At 45.9% G+C, this 13,666-nt stretch overlaps 1 protein-coding gene across 9 annotated transcripts in view; it reads left to right on the top strand.

The window, feature by feature from the left end:
• LOC143259440 (uncharacterized) overlaps positions 1-13,666 on the top strand; it is a 475,413-nt gene that overhangs the window by 226,487 nt on the left and 235,260 nt on the right. For all 9 annotated transcript variants that reach the window (XM_076521695.1, XM_076521694.1, XM_076521698.1 and 6 more), the window contains one exon: positions 12,988-13,031. In XM_076521695.1, coding sequence (XP_076377810.1) covers positions 12,988-13,031 — 44 coding nt within the window. The remainder of the gene's footprint in view (positions 1-12,987; positions 13,032-13,666) is intronic.

Raw genomic sequence — 13,666 nt, 5'->3', positions numbered from 1 at the left:
ATACATCCTATAACGCAACACATGTTCACAAATATAATCAATATGTACAGTGATACATGTTCTTACAAATTGTTATATAATGTTGCAAAATAATTTGTACATTATCCTTTATATTTATTTTAACCTTGATATTGTTCTCTAAGTCGCAAGACTTAATTTCATAAAATACAATAACTCGTATAAAATAAAAATACCGTAGGTAAGAGAAATTATTTTGGATTTCGAGTTAAAATGGTTTCAAGCTACTACCAGCCCCGATTACTTTTGCTCGAATAGTTATTAATTTTGCTGCTTTATGGTACGCCTGGTATCCAAGAACAATTATTGTATTTCTGGCTGTTCCAAAACGAAGTTAAAAACAGTAGCGATTGAATTGTAGCACGTTACGGGAATTTCTAAAATAAAAGTGGAACACTTTGGATTGCGAAGGGTTGAAAGATGGATCGCGGCGCAAGAAAGAATCGCATCGTGGACGATACGTTTCGGAAATCGTGCGAGTTTGCGGATCGCCCAAGTTCCTCTGCGAAGTTCGTCGATTCTGTGAAACGAAGCAGAGGGTTTCGCGACGATAAATCGGCGGCGTCTTCGTGCTCGGATCGATAGGATCACGGTGCATAGAGGCTGGGGGGAGAGGGAGGGTAGCCGAGCAGTTTCTAAAACTATCCCGCAGAAAATCCGCAAGTAGTCGGCGGGACTGGTTCTCAATCCCGTTCCGGGGAACAGCGTCGTTCCATGATATTTGCGCGATTTTGTTTAGATATTTATACTGGGCCGGACTCGGCGAATACATTATTTATCGGTAATAGTGCGGAGCACGGGCTTATCGGGCCGTAATCCTATAAAACGCGAATGTTTATGGACTGACCATAAGACTGCTCGGCTCGCATTATGACATATTGTGGAGGCGTACGCGTTCGGCCGACGAGCGGCTCGATTTTCGCAAGGGATGTCGGCCGCGATCCCAATAACCCGCTCACTTTATCGTCTTCCTATCGGAACTTCGAACAACGTTCGAGTGTCGGCGAACCGTCCGAGCCGCTTCCGTTCCCATTCTATCGATAAGTCGATCCATCGATTTGTGTTTTTTACGCGAGCCTCCGTAGCAGACCGTTCCGCGCCGTTTTCGCCGGATAAAAGTATTCATTAAGCGAACAGCAGCGAAACGCGTCGATTAAATCGGCGGCGGACAGTTGTCTGGCTAATTGATACGCTTTATGCTCCGTTAACTATAGTTACGTATGCTCCAACGTGCCGGCGTTCCGTAAGAATCACTCTGCGAGCTGTTAGCGCTTGTTCTTCTAAAGTCCTCCCCGAGATATTCAGCTAATCCAATTAGATTTCCGCCAGCGGTCGTTCGCTGAATTGTACGCGCGATTCAAATCTCTGTGTTCTTAAGTTTCTAACGGGATCGTAAATTTCAAAGTCGTCCGAGTGGCACGGCGTTCTTTTTAAAAAAAAACACTGCTTGTACCTTTTACGTTTAACGCGTTACGTTGCTGTTTGCGCAAACGTTGCCTCGTTAACACGGTTGAAACGTTCGAATAGATTGGTCACGGGTATACGCGCGGCTGTTAATCGGATCTCTGTCAATTTCAATCGCTGTTGTTCCTCAACGTCGAATATTCCTCCGGGCATTCGTCGTAACGAAGCACTGCTCGACGTGTCTACTAAATCGGAGTTCATTCTTGCATATCCACGCGCAAGATATTATAACGAACTGCGAGATACAAGAGTGCCGAGACAAAATATAACAAAATTTAGCGGCGCTGCGAGTCGCTGGAAAGCTCGTAGACGCGGGTAAATAACATTTTTTGGAAAATAAGATATGTCTGCATCGATTGCAATTGAACCACGGTCGAGTAAAAATGTACACTCTCTGCTAATAAATTTCGTAAGAATGTAACAACGTTTTAAAATTCTTCCACCGTTTTTTATTGTTCGATGTTTCACCCGCTGCTCGCGGCGGCGTAAGTGACATTTACGAAATTTTATTTCTTAAATGCACTTCGCACGTAGCAAAACATTGTATAAAAACAAGTGAAATAAATCATGATTTTACTACGAATCAACTAACTATGAATTGTCCGAGGAAATTTGGTCAGTGAACGATACACGCGCGAGTAAACCAGCAGCACGCGTCTTCCGTTTCTCGGAACGAGGAAAATGTGTCTCACGTCACGATTTAGACATCGGAGCCGAGGAGAAGCGACGCGATAGATCCCGTTGATCCGAAATGCGTCGGAACGACCGGTTTAATTGCGGAGTCGATACCGGTCGTAGCCGAGCTGATGGAAGCGTTAAAGCTCGCGCAGAGCAGCCGGTCCTAGCTCGAGCACGGCAGCGAGGAAACAAGAGGCAAGATGAAAAGTCATATTTACAAGAGTGGAACGTCTCTCGTTACACGGGAGGAGCCTCGTAAAATTCCCGCGTCCGGAGGCGAGTGGAATCGCGAATAAAATCCCGGGCGTCGCGCGTGCACCGTCTGCCCGTCCGCTGGAGAAGGAGCCGTGGCTGCGGCCAGACGGAGAGAGGAGGACCGGAGTTGCAACCTTGCGCTTGTTAATCGAGAATCGATGCGTATCCTCGGCCATGCTCCGCGACTAAATTCCTCGCAAACGGGCCCCTTCTCGCTCGTCCCCAGGATTTCAGCTTCGTGAGCGGCTTATTTATACAACGTCGGCGCAGCGTATCGCGAAGGAATCGCCGGTGCAAGCTGCGCGAGTCCTGATTGGAGGATCCCCGCGCGACTGCCTCCATATCGGAACAAGCTGCACAGCTCGCCGCGAAAAAGGAAACAATCGGCTGCAGCAGACTCCGGGGGAGTTGCAGCCGGAATTTGCATAGAGGATACGTTTCGATTACGGATCAAGGTCCGCCTGGATCCCGAACGGTTCCGAGAGGGTTGCCTGTCTCGGACCTTGCGATCCAAAAGATGATCTCTCGGCCATATTGTGCGGGATGTTAGCCTCGCGGTCAGCCGGGTTGCATTTTAACGGAATTCTTATTTAAATGCCGGCCCGATTATGTTGCATGGTTTATCGTGTTGCAAGGCCTGCGCAAGGATTATGTTGATCCCGGACAATTGTTGCGAACGGCTGCAGGCGTTGCTCATTGAGAAACGGGGCGAGGGATTTGGCAGATTGTTGCTTCGAATTATCATCGGAATTGTTGCGCGGCAAAACGCCCGCGATATTTTTCTTTGGCCGTCAATTTGGCCGCGTATGCGCTTCGCTCGATCTTATTTGACTTCATTCTGTCTCATCGCTTTCGTGAAATACTACGGCTGTTTATTGGTCTGTCGGAGAACCAATTAATTGGCTTCCTAAATTGCACCGTTTACCTTATATACCTTCGTAAAGGTAGCAAGCATGTTCAGATTTTCAAACGCGTGCCATCAGAGTGGCGCAAGTCATATTTTCCACATTGCGAGAAACATTTTGTGTTATTATTTGCCAAACGTGTGTTTAGATAATTTGGAGTGAAGTTAATTTTTAATAATTTCGTAATTTATTCATTAAATGAATAGATTACATTTTAAGGCACAATCGAACATGTAACTTGATCCACGACGCTTCTAACAGGCTCATAAATTCAATGAAACCATTTTAATGAATAAATTCCACACAGATTTATTGTTATAATTCCAATAATTGCAGATAAAAATATTTCTATCGCGTGATTTTTACGCTTTTCGTAAAACTAGTGTTAAAAGACGTAAAGTTTCAGACAGTAAATTATTGTTATCATTATTACTGTTATTGTTATTATTTACTCACGGACTACTAGACCCTTTTAAATGGTCAAATGAATGAATGATACAATCGACAAAATTTTACAACGGATAGAGTGGAATCAATAAAATGGCTCGACGCGTTTTCAAAAAATTAATAAAACTCCGACGATCTCCTTCTTCAAGAAAAATTACAGTCACGATTCTCATCTCGAATTTCGTTGGTCCACGGGAAACGAATTGGAGGAACGATATCCCCGTGAAGGTTTACGTTCCCGCAAGGGATGAATTCGCCGGAGGACAAAGGGGAAGCTTCCAGTGGCAAGTTTTTGTACGAAAGTGAGCGCTATCCTGTGAAAGGAGGATAGCGGAGCATGGAATCCGTGGGCGCAGACGGGGCACTTTGGAACGGGAATTTACGTGGCTCGTCTGCGACGTAAACAATGGCTGAGACGCGACGATAAATCCGCGGGGGTGTCCCGTTCCGTGTTATCTAGGTCTAGGCGATGCTCGTTCGGCAGCGCCCCGACGTTACATCCCGGAGATTTACCACCTAAACAGTCGGAAAATATTCTCGTTCCACCGGTGGAAGTGCCGCTCAATGCCACCCGTAAAATTCGGAACGCTCCCTTTCGGGGTTGCGACGGTGACCTCGATTCTTCGCGCATCGAACTTCGTTCAACACCCCCGAACTATCAATTCGGGCGAATTCATCGTCGCTGAAGGATTTTAATCGCCGGAGAAAGATCTGCCGGCCTTGGAGAGAACGTTGGAGGTGGCTCTGAATTTTCTCTCTCTCTCTCTCTCTCTCTCTCTCATTTTGTTTAAACTGTAAATAGATCCGTGCTCGGGAGCCTGTGCGATGCATTATTTTTATACTTCCCATGCAATTTAATTTAATCGCTGTGTAGGAGCCGGTTACTGTGCGGTGAACAATTGCTGTGCCTTCGGTTTGATTTACTAAATATCTATCGAATAAGACACCTTAAAAAATAATCCGAATAAAAGAATACAAAAATGTAATACGTCTTATAATATCTATAATATTTATCCTATAAAATCCTGCAATATATTATGTCTTCGATATCTAACACGCCTAAATTTTCTAATTTAAAAATAAATAAAAGAACAAATACATTTAACATATTTCAGCTGCTCCACTAATCTATGTGTTGCAAAATGTTGCAAAACGCGTTGCAAAACGTGTAGCATTTAGAACGAATGCAATACTGGCAGCCTTGGAATAATTATTTGATACGAAGACATTGTATAGAAATTTCCAACGAGATCGAACATTCAAGAATTTGCGTGCTAATTGCCGCGTCGTCCATGTTCACACGAGTGTACGCATTTATGGGATGTTCTACAGAGTATATCTCCCCTTCGAAAAATCAGAAATAATTACTCTGGTCGGGTTTACACGGTCCAAAACGGAGCCTGAACACCGGCTCTCGGTAAACACGTGGATTTTACGCGGTCTCTCCGTATCGTCGAGCCTGTCTTCATCGTTCCCCCGCAATTACAGGTCGAATACGCGAAACCTCGGGCAGAGGTTCGCAAGTTTCTTGCCGGAACGAGCCTGGTTGCCCATTCGCAGGAATTAAATACGCTTCGGCAACAGTGCGGCGCGCGGCTCGCCCGTAGAATAATTCGCCAATGCGATTTCTCAGTCTGGCTGGTTCGCAAACGGCGTTATAAATTCCGTCGAATTGTAACGTACAGGCTCTTAAAGCGCACGAGATAAGGAGCCGTGTCGCGGGCTAACGAGAGAACGAACTTTCGAGTCCCGTCGGCGAGGTCTCGGGAGCTGAAAAATCCACGGGGAAATCGGCGACGGGGTTGCGCGGTCGTACGGTGATCGCGAGGAATTCCGTGGCTTCGCGGGGACCGCAACGATTATCGACACCGTTGACAAAAAGCCGCCCGTAAACCGAGCGGGAAGAGAACGCGTTGGATAACGCGACGCGGAATTACGGCGACGTCACTTACCGGCGACGTTTACGGCCGCGCTAATTATCGCGTTTTATTGGAAAAGTAACGGCGAGCGGGCAGCTCCGGCCGCGGACATTTTTATTCCGCGCGGAGCGATGCCAGATAAACCGGCGGGCCCGTTCAATAAACGCTTGTTCGAGTTCATTAGCCGTACCGTTAAGACCGTGGCCACTTATAAACGCCGGATGATTTATCGGCCCTGATACGGGAGTTAATTAATTCACCGAGTCGATAGTCACCGCGGAACCGCCGGACAGCTTTATCTTTCTTCGGCGGCGACGATTTCGAGGTCCTCGGCGGCAACCTCAGATGTTGATCCTCGATCCAACGGGAAATCGGCAGGCGGACGGGAGGAAATTTAAATCTCGATTTTTTAATCGGCCGGAAATAGTTGGAGCAATTAAACGGGTTACAGTCAGGGCGGCGTAAGAGTCGGATTTCAGAATATTTTGACCGGTGTGCTAAGATTGTAATCTATGCCAAAATGTTCTAAAGGCGAGTGAAATAAATTATAATGTTATTATAAATTAAGTCAAGCTTTATAAATTAACTTGAGCCTATATAGTTAAGAGAAAAAATTAATTTGAAATGAGATTTTACACAAGAAATTAAATGAAAGGCACTCGAATTAATAACTTCTGGATCCACTTGCGGTCGAAACAATAAGCAATTATTTTAAGTAGAGTCTGGCAGTTAAGGATTACGTTAATTTATAACAACTTTATAACTTATAATAAACAATGCACATGTTGGCGAGCAGCGCTCCTTGTTCGTCGCGACGAGGAAAACGTGACTCGCCGCAATAATTCCAACCCACTCAATTATTTCTGGCACTCGAGAGAATCTTAATTACGCTATTCAAGGTCAAATTTCGTTTTCAAGAAGCGATCGCGACGGAGGAGCAGCTCCGCTTATTCCGATGGGGAAAAATACGCGCTACGGAAGAATCGAATTTAATTAACTGGGGCGTTTTATAATAAAACTGCCAAAGGCAAGCGAGGCCGTAACGAACGGAAGCACGATTTTCACAATTATAATCGAATACTCGTTTCTCCGAATGTGCCTCTTGATTGGAAAAAAAAAGAAAGAAGGAGGGGACTCTCTCTCGAAAACGAATAAGAAGGTTTCTCGCACTTCCGCGCAATAATATTCCGCGTCTCTTCCTTTCCCGCCGTTCGCAAATTCTTTTCCCGCGGGCCACTCTTCCTTTTGCGGCACTTTTAATCCAATTTACACAGGATCCCGGGATAATCGGGAGATAAAGAATTCTTAGCATCGCGTTCGAAAACTTTGTCCCCGGAGCACGCGATCCGAGCGCCACAGGGGCCCCCGGTCCCGCGTTTCGAGATCGGCGTTGCTCCTTTTTCCGCGGCGGGCAAGCGGATCTGGCCCGCAATTAAATTAAATCGGATTTCATTGGACATCCGAGGCTCGGCATCGCCGGGTCCGCGATTTTACGACCGGCGTGCTATCGTTCCGGTTCCCGTAATGCCGCCGCGCAATTATCCGTGGCGAAACAATAACCGGCTTCCACGCGGGAAAATCGCGGTCACGTTCCTGGAAAAGCCGGCGATCGCCGGTCTCGGTGTTCGAGGACGATTATCGATCGACAGGGACTTTCGAAACTGGTCGACGCAGCCCGGCTCTGTCCCCCTGTCGGGGCTTCTACGTGCGACGAAAGAGAAGCGCTCGTCCGAGTTCTGCTCGGAACGATTCCGAAGCTCCGCCGACGTCGCGGACGCATAAATAATACATGAGACGTCCCCACGCTACGAATCCTGCGCTCGGATGGCCACCGGAGAACACATATGACCGAGATCCGGGCTGCCCAGATCATTGTCTCAACTTGGTCGATTATCTATGCCCGGTTCAACGACAATTGGCAAAACGTACGATCGGTTGCACGCGAGCGACCTGATTAGATCAGGGCCGAAACGTAATTCAATGTTGACGTGATATAATGTGATACAATGGGAATTAAATGTTACGAATATTGCTATACGATAATGTAAACAAGGAAGCAAATGGACGTGCAAATTAATGTATGGAAAACTGTACTTCCATATTTTTTCCTGACTGGCCTTTTTTAGGCGTATTTCTTCTTGAGAATCGTCAATATTGAGATTGTATTTACCTAGCAGCTTGATTCTGATTGGCCTCGATTCACCGGTTACAATTTCATTTATCTATTTGTCGCAATATATACATTATTGATACATCAACTGAATCGTTTAGAATTCATTGAAACTCTGACAGTTCAAACACAGAATCGGAATCAATTTTTCCATATTGTCTTCATGTTTTAAGGACAAAATGCACCATTTCTTTGGCCCATCTCTCAGTGCGATCTGTCTACAAATTTCTTCCAGTGTTTACTTTCAAATATGTACCTCGTGCAATGTTCAATCCCTCAGCAAAGCGTTCTAATTTATTCTAATAATAAAATAACTGTATTATAGTGCTGCAATATTGTACAATTGTATGTAATTTTTGGAACCACAACCAACGAATGTACGAATCTTCTGCTCCATAAACAAATTTAACAATCCTCGAAGCACGCAAAAAGAAATATTTCTGCGCGATAAGAAGAGTCAAAGACTCGACTACAAATCATCTGGCGTGAATCTGCAGTCGGTAGACACCGACTTTGTATATTGTAGTTGGAAACTGTTTATAAGGTACTCAAAGCGACCCTAACTAGCAAGATTTCGGGACCCAAGACGATTAGACACTGCCTACCGCGTCGGCTAAGCAGCGTAGGCTCGTAAACTGGTCGACCCTTTTTTTTTATCAGCCTGTAACAACTGGCAATTGTGAGAGCGAGGAAGTCAAAGGCTGCTGGCGCCTGGCAGCGCTTCCATCGCTGAGGACTGAGCGGCCGTTTTGTTTACGTCGGGTCGGAGGCCATCTTGGATGGTTCCGGGCTCGAGTTTGACGATCGTCGAATGCGTTCGGTAGCTCGTCACTGGGCCCTGAATGCTCGCAATAAAGATACTTTATTGGATGCCGTGTGGATATTGAATGGAACACTTAGGCATACTCCGGCGCACCGGTCGCTATCATAATAAAGCTCGGCTGGTCGCATTGTGCCGCCGAATTTCCGGTGGCACGCGCGTTAACTTGTTACACAATGCTACACGGTGCATAGCCGCGGAAATTCGTCGGACACGAGTATTTGTTGCACACAGGAATTCGGTGCACAAAGAAATTCTTTCGGCAAAGAAATACAACTATAAATTGGCAGACCTGAATTCAAACGTATCGACGACATTGTCGCAGGCATCCTCGCATATTTATGCGCGAATGAGTGTTGCGTTGCGCGTGTTCTTTATAGTCTCTGAAAAGATCTCGAACTGTAAACACGCGCGTCCGAGATCGCAATAAAACGACGAAGCAAATCTTAGTGGAAGTATAAAAGCCCGAATCCTAAGTGAAACTTTTAACAAATTCGTTGCACGCAGAAATCGCATCGGTTTCTGCGATTCCGAGCTCGGCACGGTCGCGTGCGTTCCGCAATTAGTCCCGCGGCCGCTAAAAGCGTTTATTATGCTCGTAACAGGCCCGCTGATTTCTGCAATAAATTTATATTTCTGTGCCGTGAACGTTTCGGAAACGTTAAAAATTAGCGAACAATTACCGGCCCATAAACGGACACCATCGGAGCGATGATATCCGAACGATTGCTTCATCGGGACCAAGTCCAGCTCCGACAGCAATTATCGCGTTCTAAAAACTCTCGTAAATTCACGCCGTTTGTCCGTTGTCTCTCGAGCGAGACGATGACGCGCGTTCTGGAGAGAGAAGCTGCCGTTCCGAAATCAATGATTGTATTCTTGGGATTTCCATAAGATCGCACTAAAAATTCCTCCGGGGTCCGCCGTTTTTAGCAGCGCGGATCGGCCTGGCGGATCGCCGATTCCACTTTTCACGCGACAAGGTTGCAGCTCGAAGCGCAACTTCTTCGCGACTGCGATCCGAATTTATGTATTCCGCTTTCGCGCATCGATATTCCTGTTCTGTGCTACCAAAACGATTGCCCCGGCCGATCGCGCGAGACCGAGGATTAAGGCTGCGTTTGCTGCCTTGTTATCGTCCTCGAGAACATGATTTCGTGACTGCTTAAGGAAGCTGATGTCGCTTCCTTTCGTGGACACGACACGTCTGCATTATTGTAAGCGTTGCTTCCGCGCAAATTAACGCGGGCACTCGCATCGAACGCACTCGCGCCCGACCGCTTTCCCCGGAATCGTAATTACTCGGGACTTGTTAACAGCGATCGAAGCAGTAACATTGATGCGAAGTTGCGCGCGAATAGCTTTTATTAACTGAAATGCGAAGAAGAAAATTTCTCGTCGTCGAGAAATTATATTAATATGCCGGGACACGATATTGAATTTACCAGGCACTTTGGCGCGCCGTTCCGCAATTTTGTGAACCGCGAGTTCATAAAATCTGCGGTCGAAAGAAATTCGCCCGATAATTTCGCGCGTAACACGATTTCGTAGACGCGAACTCCGACATCGATAGGCTGCATCGTAAGGCGGAATGGGTGCCGAGGCCGGTAACGAGTTCGACGACTAATTACCGGCACGGTAACGGCCTCGTTCTCGTGCAATTAAGAATCCGTTACGACATTATTTAACCGCCGTCGCGACGATGAACGGCGGCCGTCGCCGGCGAGAGGACACGCGGTCAGTGTGCCTTCTCCGCGGATATAATAGGAAACAGCTTAAATAAATTATAACGGGGGTAACGATAAAACGACTTTAATTTATTTTAACGGCGCCGTATAAACGCGACCGTATAAATTCCGCCGCGGAGGCCCGCCGCTTCCTGTTTCGCAACCCCTAAACTTCTGAACCCCTCCGCGCCGCTGTCACGGCGACGACCGCTTCTCGCCAATTTATTCCCCGTTAATTGCCAGGTAACGAAAGTTTACTCGATCGCTGTGCACCAACGTCCAGATTGATCTCAATTTATTCTCGGCCCCGATGCGACAGCTTCCTGGTCTCAAAAGCGTGCTCCGTCGGCCGTCGTTGCGCCGTTATTTGGAACAACTCCCAATCATTGCTGCGCTTTCGAGCATCCAGCATCTGGTTATGCTGTCTATTTAATCCATTATCGATCGTTTACAAGGATTAGTTTATAATAGACGAGCAACTCCACGAAGGTTACGTCGAACGATGGCCGACGAAGCGTGCGAGTTGACGGTACTGAAAGGACTATAAATTGACGGTTTCGGAGATTCTTTGGAACGATTCCCGCTCGTTAATATTTTGCTTTCGACCATTCAGTTTCTAATTACGATGTCTATTTACCCTATTATCGAGCATTATTACACCATAGCGGATCAAAAGGTGATCTGATTGATAATTAACGATTATAACTTGTTAGTTATCATATATAATTATAGATTAGTTATAGTAACTAACGAGCTATGATCGCTAATCATTAGTCAGATAGTTATTAAATATTATCACGGATTAGTTGTAATAACCAATGCGTTGTAATTGTTGATCATTAATCAGATTCGTTTCTGCCCGATTATTATAGATTAGTTGTAATAATTAAACGAGTTACGATCGTTGATCATTAATCAGATTCGTTTCTGCCCAGTTATTATAAATTAGTTGTAATAACTAAGCGAGTTTTTGGTCGTTTATCATCAATTAGATTAGTACTCTTTGCCCAACTCCTATTTACGATGATTATTTCGGTGGTTCTGTCGAAAGATGACCGACGGAGCCTGTTACGGTGACGAAACTGAAGGGAGGATAAATTTTTCGGCTCTGGGAATTCCTTTGAGACGGAGATTAGAGCATCAATTATGGACGATCACGTTTAGTTGGCACAAGAATCCGCCGTTTCAAACGAATCAAGGATTCATATTTACGACAATTCTCTGTTCCAGCGAGATGACGGTGTTATGGACTCTGTTAATTTCCGCGATTTATGCCCGTAGAAATTTTGCAGCCGAATGTGCTTGCAGATAGTTTCTCTAATTAAAGGTTACGCGCTTTCCACTCGACTATACCTGCGTATATTATATACTGCAGCGGCGGTGTGTTAGAAAAATTGATTCACTCGTCAATAGCAATGCGGAGTTGTTTAAGTGGCTTCATCGACCGATAAACCCGTAACACCTTCGATTTTCCCATTTTCTCTAATCTGTGAACTTGCTTCGCAAGAAACCGGATACTCTTTCATACTAAACCTATCCAGCCGGTCGAAACGACGGGTTTCGCGTGTGTTTCTTTCAAAATTGTAAAGACCCTCGCTCAAGGAAATGAGCGAATGAATTTCTTAAATCAGGCATGCATGCTGATCAAAATATAATACAAAAATTAACGAAATAAATAAAAATAAACAAATCGATATGAATTCGTACTTGTCGACAGGCGTTAGTCACTTTTAGCGCTCGGTTCAGCGTTAATAACACGGCAATTATGTACAATACACTACACTGACACAGCTTCGAGCACTCCACAAGCACAGTAAATCCACGTTAGGCTCGCAGCGAATTAAGACGAAACGATGACGCAACGACCAAGGTAAAATCTTTCAAAAACTGATACTCCTCCGACACTGTCCTCTCGATCTCGTCATCGCGGAAAAACTAAGCTCGCTTCGAAAGAACGACCGTGATCTTCACGCAATAGTGAATTCCGTCGCCCGAGTTTTCTCTGCTGAGGAGAAAGCGGCGATCGAACTATCCCGCTGATCTTCTAGGGATGACCGAACGTGGGCCTGAAGGGGTAACGTCCAGCGTAAAGGATTCGTCGGGAAAAAAGGAACCCTTTATCGCGGCGTTTTTACAGCCCAGTAAATAAGGAACTTTCTCCTAACCCTTTTTAGCGGACGGATTGCGTCGTGCTTTCACTTCTGTCGTGCCGTTTCTGCGTTTCCCTTTTTACCTAACTCCGCTGTGGCTATCAAAAACGCTGGCCCGCCGTTACACCCTTTTGGCAGCGAGAAGAGAGAGAAACAGAAGAAAAGAGAGAGAGAGAGAGAAAGCTACGCGATGAAACACGAAACAGAAATCTTGAAATGTTTCCAGAGGCTCCAACGATTTTACGAGACAGTCTAACAAGAGAATTTGTTGTTCCGCGTGATTCACTGAAGGCGGCCCGCTACCGTTAACAAACCGTCCTCGACCCTAAAATTAAACTTTCCCGCGATATAATCGCCGGTGTCCGGGCCACTTAAATTTAGAAGGACCTCGAGTTCCGCCGTTTTTAATGTCGGCCACCCTTTCGCTGTTACAGATTACTGGTGCGGAGCTGGGCCGACGGATCTCGTCGTCGCACTGGTGAGTACACAGATCTATCGATCGGTTCTTTATCGCGGTCGCGATCTTTTTTGCGCGAGATGAACGCGCACAATACAGCTGCAGTCGTCGCGACAGGTCGTTGACTGTGGTTTTATCGGGCAGAGACGATGATGGCAGGGGCTGCCAGCGGAATTTCATTTCGGCAACTCGGTCGCATTTGTTTTGTAAATGACAGAATCGAGCGGTTCATAATCTAGCCGGACGGACAAGTAAGAGGACGTGCGATCTATTTGCGGACGATTCCTAGTTGACAAGTAGTACCTGAAAACGGTGATCAGAGGACTACGGTAAATGCTTGATTTGCGGGCGCAGCTGACGAACATAGATACGAGCAAAGGCCGACCGAACACGCTAGTAAAATAATTTAGATGTCGCAAGAATGATTGCAGCGAGCTCATCGCTAGCATTTGTCGTGTTTCCTTTCGATAACACAGGTGAAGATTGAGTATAATAAATGTCCGTCATCGTATTTGTCTTTCGGATTCACCGTCGAATTAAGGCTTGCGAATTATTTGGCAATTCTTCGTTAGAATTGGGAAAACTGTGACAAATTTCTCGAAAATATAGGGTGCGGTGAAAATTCCGTGCCTAAATGAGTGTATTTATAGTCGGCT

This window comes from Megalopta genalis, chromosome 5 (genome assembly GCF_051020955.1).
Source record: "Megalopta genalis isolate 19385.01 chromosome 5, iyMegGena1_principal, whole genome shotgun sequence".
Classification (NCBI taxonomy): domain Eukaryota; kingdom Metazoa; phylum Arthropoda; class Insecta; order Hymenoptera; family Halictidae; genus Megalopta; species Megalopta genalis.
The sequence above is the reverse complement of the archived record's forward strand: the minus strand, read 5'-3'. Positions and strand labels throughout refer to the sequence as shown.